The following is an 8,566-nucleotide window of genomic DNA, read 5'->3' as shown; positions in this document are numbered from 1 at the left end:
TTAGCCCAGATAGATCCAACTCTATGGGATGAATTTATGGATGGGAATTGGGTTGTGAACAAAAACGCAGTGCCATTTTGTGCTATCGGAGCCGACCATGCGCTAGAGCAAGTCAATCGTTCAATGAAGGTGTCCGGAGGATCGGTCGGCATCACACTAAACCCCAACGCAAGAGCAAGATTCTTCTTGATTGCACCAGAACTCGCTCGACTGGCACAGGAAGCGCAGATGATTGCTGGCATACCAGTACACCATAGACCATTTCACCATGAACTCACAAAGTCAGCACTACACCACCAAGAGCAGAACGCTCAAGCTCTCATGTCAACGATCAACAATTTCACAAATCCTTTCACAGAAGACGGAAATCAGCTGATAAATCTGGTTACGAAAGCTGTGATGCCTGAACAAGTCCAACAAGATATCACAAACATGCCTGTGATTGGTCAGCAGCGCTTTTCAACATTCGTNATTTCCTATTTCCCATTTCTCATTTTCGAATTAGTTTGTTTTCCCATTTGACGTTGCAAATAGGAAATGGGTTTCTGACCTATTTCCTATTTTTAAGCTGAAAATTTCTGATCTGCCCATTTCCTATTTTCTATTTTCATTTTTAAAATAGGTAATAGGTCAGAAACCCATTTCCTATTTGCAACGTCAAATGGGAAAACAAACTAACGGTATGTACCATGATTCAAGTTAACCTGACAATGCACAGTTAACCTTTGCTGTACACCGACTCGGCTATCTTATATATACAAGAACCCCAAATACCGTCTATGGTGTAGTGGCGATTTTACGCATTAATTAGTCGTACGGTAAAAATACACGCCCCCCGGACCCCCCTAGTTTCCCCCCTCCCCCCTCCCCCTCCCCCTCCCCTCCCCTCCCCCCTGTTTGAATTTAATTCTGGGGAGTTAAATTGTTTGCAATTGGTTTCTTAAAGTTTCATGTATTTTATCGCAGTTTCTTCCGAGTTGCATCGCAACTTCTCACCCTACCATCCCGTATCAAAAAAATGAAAAGGTGGTAGTGGAACTATACTGGTTGCCGTAAAAAACTCATAGACCCACAAAATTTGTTGCCTGGCAGAAATGGATACCGACAAAGTTCCAAACCAGCACGAGAAAAATGATTTAAAAGCCGCTGGTTTAGGGATGGCTAGAGTCACATTCTCAGGTAAATTTATTTGTATGGATTATTCGCTAGGTTGAACCAGACTTGTATGGTATGTTGTGAACATGTGAATGTTTCATATGTTTACATATATTATGATTGTTATAGGTAATTGCAATTGATGAAATAACTAGTATTACATCGCATTTTGCAATACTAAAAAACACTGAAATATGATTAACATGCAATGCATCACTAAAATGGCTATACGTAAAACAATGCATGTTGTTTTCAAGTGTAATAATTGCAGATATGTCCAATAAAGACACTATATTTCTTATAAGATGGCTGTTAAGTCCGCAACTTGTGTAACCGACAGGTGACAGGTGATATATGTCAGAGTTACCATCAGTTACCATCAAGTTGCATTTTGATTATCAAAAAATGCTAACAGATAGCTTGCACTTCCTCAAATTTTTATATAAACGCTTTTCTAAAAATTGGTACATTTGTTGCAGACAAAAACTGTGATGCTGTTGGATTTATTGAAGTCCTCGCAGGATTTTATCCAAAATTAGAAAGAAACGGATTCGAACTTCTGCGGTCCATTGGTGGTGCTAACCGTTGCCTGCAGGTCATTCCACTACCAGCAACTGGATATACACCCAACTATTTAAGGTCACCGCATTCATGTGTTAATGCGGCCACATGTTATATTCGGCCGATACAGGGAGATCTGGACGCATCACCACGTGAGGTCAGTGTTGCACTGCTTTAGCCATGAGAAAACAATGCGTAATTATGCTGCAGTATTTGAACCTTACTAAAACACGTAGAGAAATTAAAATTTTAGTGTGTGATGTATGATTTGCTAGTTTTTTTTCTAATTTTGACAAAAATATGCTGCAACCTATGACGAAACCCACAGGGGTGTTGCGGTAACCGTCGCATGCAAGAAATGTGGGGTAGATATCATCATGGGGGAGCTTCGCAGGCATATGGACACTTGCTTGTAAGTATACAATAAACTTGTGTCGTAAATTTAAAAAAACTTACAGTAACTGTGTACTTGGTTTTTCAAAACCAATATAAAGGTTCTGTATTTAAAACCAAACAAAATTACGAAATCCCACATTATTTGCATAGGAATCTTTTCTGACATCCAGCTTTTATGATTAAATAATTGCAAAATGTGCAAAATGAGCTCCTATTTTAATATGCATTACTTCACTAACATGGATGCTCGTACAAAACCCAGTTTTGCACTAAATTTCTAGGCTGGCTCCTCAGGCTGTATGTGTAAGCAAAGATGTGTAGCTAACAGTCATCTCTCTGTGCACTTTCGCTAAACTCGTTTCAATTGCCTCTCTAGTTACAGACCATGTAAACTAACCTCTCTGTCCCAGCTGCTTTGATGCCCTACCAGTTACAAATACATTTCGGAATGTCTGGGCAATGAAGTTATTAATCGCACTTCTACTCATTTAAAAAACACTTATTTAGTAAATGGTATTCTAACTTTAGCAATCCTAAATCAATAAGGTTGAGACAGCTGGAGGAAGCACCTTCATGTTCATCCCAAGAGAAGTGTGAAGTTCCTCCGGTTGAAAAGTTGAAGTGTAAGTATATATATTAACTGTTGTATATTTGATGGTGTTTTTTCATGCAATGATCTCTTCAAATTTGTCATAAATGAACAACATCATTTAACCTTAGTCAAATATACTCCCATTCATCTGCTTATCATAGAAAACCTAACTTACATAGATTTATAGAGTATAAAAACGAGAAATAAGCAGGGTCTAGCCATCGAAATCTTTCACTGTTTGCAACTCGCTGTTCAAACATGGCATCACAGACAGGCATTATGCATATCTAATCTCATATGGTACAAAAAATATGCAACTTACATTTTTAACAACTGTTTTACAATCGTGGAACATATTGTTACAGATTCAATAATTTGCAAATATTTTTTTAAATATAAAAAGATTTTATAATTTAAATACAAAAAAATAAATATAATTGTGCACTTGTGTTATTACTTAGTTGTGTCTGGAGGCTCACCAGCAAAAATTATAAATGCAAACGTTTACTAACCAATGCTAATGTGCTGCTTAATCTTCAGTATTTCCCCAGCATTGACACGGGCGAGGCGGGCCGCCTCGCTCAAATTCTCTGCCGCCACGCAGAAATTTGTCTAAAAGGCCGCCTCGCTGATGAAATTAGTGTTACTACAATCAAGACGCACATACAGTGTTATAAATATCTGTTCAGAATAGTTAAGAATGCACCGAATTGCATCATTTTTTAGCTCATCTGACATAGTCAGATGCAGCTTGTAGAATCGCATGATCGTCCACGCTCCGCCTGCCCGTCCGTTGCCGAGCGTCGCCGTCCGTCCGTCCGTCCCGTCCGTCAACAGTTGGGCACAAATCTAAACGGCTCGACGTACGGTCACGATATTCGGGACGTGGGGGGTAATCCGAAAACGAGTTGGGATGTCGAAGCTGGGGGTCAAGGTCAAGGTCAAGAGGTGTAAAAGAAGGGAACATTCCTCCCTTAACTTAAGGTATAGGGAGGAAATGCATAATTGCGGGCACAAATCTAAATGGCTCGACCTAGCTCGTGAGAGTCGGTGTATAGCATCATGGTAGGAAAAGCCATCACTGTGCCGAAATTGGAGGTCACAGGTCAAAGGTCAATGGGCACAGGGCAGATTTTAGACATTTTCTGAGGACATGGTCTGACGGAGCGATTGAAAAGCTTTTTGTTTCAGCGGTGACCTAGCATTTTTATGGCATTATTGAAAGGACCATGAAATCTACTTCTGCTGACATGCGAGAGTAAGTGTCAGATAACCTTTTTGACCCTCAAGAGGAGGGTTAACATGGATTGTGTTGACTGTCTGTTAGAAAGAATTTGAGTGCGGGTTTGCTAGTAGAATCTATACATGCCTGGATGTATGAGGCTACAATGTCACAGTGAAATTTCAAAAGCTAAATTTGGTTATTAAAGAAGGTTTATGCTGCTTAAATCGTATAATTTCTATGGCATTCTGTACTGTCAGTATGTTACATGTACCGTATGCCACTGCCAGTGGCTACTGCCAGTGCATGTGTTGGTGGTACTGTGTAGTTTTTGCCTGCATTAATTGGTTACAGGTGCGCAGCTCTCTATTGGCAGCCTGTAGGCTTGCGTAGGTAAATGGATGAGTGCTTACCTATTCTGTCTTGCAAATAGTTGTTGCTACTACGTACGATGGGAGCTTCCATTTTTAATCTGAAGACACTTAAACGTACGCGCCATCTCGTGGCAACTTTCATAATGATCCCAACGAACATTCCTTTGAGAAGGTTCCTGATACCATCCCTGTGCATTCCACTGTTTCGGCGTGTATGTGAACACATTTGGGACTAACAGGGTTTACTAGAATCCCACCACTCCCACCACAGAGTCACCGCAGTAGACGTTAGATGAGCGCTGTCGCTCCGCGGCACTTGTTTCAAAAATTGGACACCCTAGCTGGGCGAGCGCCAAAGCGCTCGCTTTGCTGGGACACTGAACGAGAAATCAATAAAAATAAAATTTACTGCCTCGCACACCTTTTTGGCCAGGGGAAACACTGATCTTAACATTACATTGTGTAAGTCATAAAGAACTTCTATTTTAGACACCTGCTGTTATCATTTACACTAGCAGTAACATCTTAATGCAGTTAAAATATTCAAGAGATCATTGCTTTAAACATATTAATGAAGAGAGTCCAATTATCATCACAAGTGTGGATTTGGTTACAATATTAGTTGTGAATCTACTGTCAGGAAATGGCAATCAATACATCATCCCTTACCAAACTTCAACTGTGTTTCATGGAATTATTAATTTAGGGATTTTGATTTTTAGTGGGTCTGAGTGTGTTACGGAGAATGGGGTGTCTTCACCAGTTGCCACCTGTTCAATATGATGGTAAGTATAAAAATAAGGTATAAAATAATCTGCACTTTTAAGTACTTTTTCAGCACTAGACACTATATAGTTGGCTGAGCTTAAACAATTAGTGTGGTCTCTTATGTCATGAATTGATCTCCCGTGGGCATTTAATGATTAAAGCAAGAGATCTATTTTAATATCTTTATGATATATTATAGAAAAGAAAAATGAAGGTGGCAATGCTGGATATTGCGCAAACATTTTATCAGCGATTTTATAAAACGCGTCGATCGCAAAATAGACAATTTTCCCAAAATACAATTTTTTAAATAAAAAGACGATTTAAGCAGTTACAAACTTAATTTTGGTGTCAAAATGCAAGGAATGGAAGGATCCACTAAAATAGTAACAATTTATGACCATAATGATGACTTTTTTGACATGGAATGGCAAAAACTATGAAAATGCGCTCAATGAATACTTCGGTTTCATCGTCGATGTTGAACATAAATGGCAATAACTTCCACAATGTACAACCTAGTGATCATTTATATACCAAAATCAACCTCTATTATTCCCCTGATTAAAAATATTAAAAACATTGGCAAAATATTTGTAAAACATTTAATAATAATTACTAACATAACCCACTCCCCTAGTGAAAGTTAATTTACGCCAAAATCGTCATGTGAGTTTTTCTTATATTGAATGAAATTCATACCATAAATATGTCTATAGAGTCCTTTCAAAGTCTTATATGTCAAACTGGGAACCCCTGCATAACTCAATTGCTGCAGAACTGGAGCAAATTCAAGATGGCTGCCTATTTTACCATTCATAATATACACACATCGCCGATTAAGATTCATACCTTGTTAAATTACAGTTTTGCGAATAGCATGCAAATTGCAAAGAGTCATAACAAGTATTCACAATCATAGCTTGTCACTTTATTAACAATTGCCAACTACAAGTATATTTTGTACAATACACAAGCTGCGAATAGGCATTCTTTACCCATCGTCATCGCTCGATGGTTCATCATCATCATCATCCTGGCCAACATCGTCATCTGGCATGTTGTCGCACCCATCTCCCTCTGAGCAGCTACAAGAGCATGCCGACCATGCGCTAGAGCAAGTCAATCGTTTAATGAAGGTGTCCGGAGGATCGGTCGGCATCACACTAAACCCAACGCAAGAGCAAGATTTCTCTTGATTGCACCAGAACTCGCTCGACTGCACAGGAAGCGCATATGATTCTGGCATACCAGTACACCATAGACCATTTCACCATAAACTCACAAAGTCAGCACTACACCACCAAGAGCAGAACGCTCAAGCTCTCATGTCAACGATCAACATTTCAAAATCCTTTCACAGAAGACGGAAATCAGCTGATAAATCTGGTTACGAAAGCTGTGATGCCTGAACAAGTTCAACAAGATATCACAAACATGCCTGCGATTGGTCAGCAGCGCTTTTCAACATTCGTTGATGAAGAATTACCACAACGCCAGTGTTAATCTGTGGGCACCAATGAAAAAGCTGAAACTCAAGATGTGGTCCACAACGGCGGCGAAAGTAAAGTAGCAAGTTGACGACAAAGTTTTGAACTCAAGAAGACTGAGCACTCTTTGCTCGATTGATAGTTATCTTCAATCAAGACCGATGTGAATTTGAAGGAGGCTGTAGGTACCTTTGAGTTTTCCGTTGTTCAAGATCCCCTTTTCAGCGGATGGTGCACTGTTGCATACCAGTTCGAAGAGCGACCTAATGGCGATCCTCGAGGACCTCATCGACGGCGACCAGATGTTGACGTTGAGCCCGATGAATCAACATGATGAAAGTGGATCCAAAATGTTGTTGTCGTCGACGCAATGTGCGAGTTGCAGTCCTTAGACAAGCCAGACACGATAAAGCCCATGTCGCAAACCATTTCATACAACGTCACTGGCAGAAATTCGGAAAGTATGACGAAGTTCATTTGATCTTCGACGATATGATGTCGCAAGGTCCCTGAAGTCCGCTACAAGACTGAAAAGACTTGGTAAAGCTGTCCCTGTAGCCTTCATATAACAGATTCTAGATCAATCACAAGGGTCTCGATGCAGAAGCTCTCGCAGATGTGAAAACTAAGGATGAGCAAACAACGTACATGGCATTGAAATATACTCGAGCATGAACTGACTCAGGAGGAAACACTTATTGTGGCATGGCGTGACAAGCAAAGGGCAACCATCGAGACGTTTCTCATCGGGCCAGTAGTCAGGAAGAAGCTGACACAACCTGATCCTTCCGCCAAGGAGGCTACCTCTGCAGGTGCTACGTCCATCAGCATCCACTCTCAAGACACTGATATCCTCGTACTGGCGCTCAGACGATACCCAGAGTTGTGTCGAAATGTTCACCTTGTAACCGGAACAGGGCAGAGGCGTCGAAGCATTTCACTTCAACCGATCTTTGATGCGCTGGGCTCGAGCACCGTCGCAGCACTCCCTGGCTTTCATGCTTTCAGTGGTGCAGACATCACTGGGCGATTTTCAGGAATGAGCAAGAGAATGCTGGAAAGTCTGTTGATATGGATCCAGACGTGATGGCAGAATTTGGGCAGCTGGGCAGATGGCAGCATTTGGGCAGCATTTGGTACAATGCAAAACCCGTCTGAGACCACGATGGATCTTCTCGAACGCTATGTCTGCAAACTGTACCTCCAGATGACCTCACCACTGTTGCAGACGTCAGGTGGCACCTATTCAAAATGAAACAAGCGCAAGCAGAGAGTGCCACCGACACATGCTGCTCTTCGTGCAGCCATCATGAGGGCACACTACCAGGCACTTATTGGAGCGTGGACGTTGTGGCAAATCCGGAGTTACCTTCACCTGATGACTATGGCTGGTATTTGGTGGAAGGACAGTACAGGCCTGTCATGACAACGCTGCGCCTGCCCAGAAGCAGTGATTCATCTCGTCAGGTAATAGCATTGGCCAATATATGTATGTTTGAATGTAGACACACATAGTACAAAAAATTATGTATGTATACATATAGGTATGGTTGTGCTGACATATATAATTAGCATTGTATAATCATGCTATTAACGCCATTGACTTGACACAATTATATGTGACTTTACAGGTGCTCCTGTGCCAAAACGAAGTGTTCATCAAACCGCTGCAAGTGCAGGAAGGCTGGGCTACGATGCACGGAACTTTGTAGCTGCTCAAGGGGAGATGGTGCTACAACATGCCAGATGACGATGTTGGCCAGGATGATGATGATGATGAACCATGAGCGATGACGATGGGTAAAGAATGCCTATTCGCAGCTTGTGTATTGTACAAAATCATACTTGTAGTTGGCAATTGTTAATAAAGTGACAAGTATGATTGTGAATACTTGTCATGACTCTTTGCAATTTGCATGCTATTCGCCAAACTGTAATTTAACAAGGTATGAATCTTAATCGGCGATGTGTGTGTATATTATGAATGGTAAAATAGCAGCCATTTTGA

At 40.9% G+C, this 8,566-nt stretch overlaps 1 protein-coding gene across 6 annotated transcripts in view; it reads left to right on the top strand.

The window, feature by feature from the left end:
• Positions 1–1,097: 1,097 nt before the first annotated feature.
• LOC106815822 overlaps positions 1,098–8,566 on the top strand; it is a 37,878-nt gene continuing 30,409 nt past the window's right edge. For 4 of the 6 annotated variants that reach the window (XM_014820335.1, XM_014820340.1, XM_014820339.1 and 1 more), the window contains exons 1-5: positions 1,098–1,179; positions 1,635–1,873; positions 2,045–2,128; positions 2,641–2,735; positions 5,023–5,085. In XM_014820335.1, the coding sequence (XP_014675821.1) occupies positions 1,815–1,873; positions 2,045–2,128; positions 2,641–2,735; positions 5,023–5,085 (301 nt within the window). In that variant the 5' untranslated portion in view covers positions 1,098–1,179; positions 1,635–1,814. Of the gene's footprint in view, positions 1,180–1,634; positions 1,874–2,024; positions 2,129–2,640; positions 2,736–5,022; positions 5,086–8,566 lie in introns of those variants that run through there. The other 2 variants (XM_014820336.1, XM_014820337.1) reach the window with 2 other exon arrangements.

This window comes from Priapulus caudatus, unplaced genomic scaffold (genome assembly GCF_000485595.1).
Source record: "Priapulus caudatus unplaced genomic scaffold, Priapulus_caudatus-5.0.1 Scaffold1210, whole genome shotgun sequence".
Classification (NCBI taxonomy): Eukaryota; Metazoa; Priapulida; class Priapulimorpha; order Priapulimorphida; family Priapulidae; genus Priapulus; species Priapulus caudatus.
This window is presented reverse-complemented; position numbering and strand designations above follow the sequence as displayed.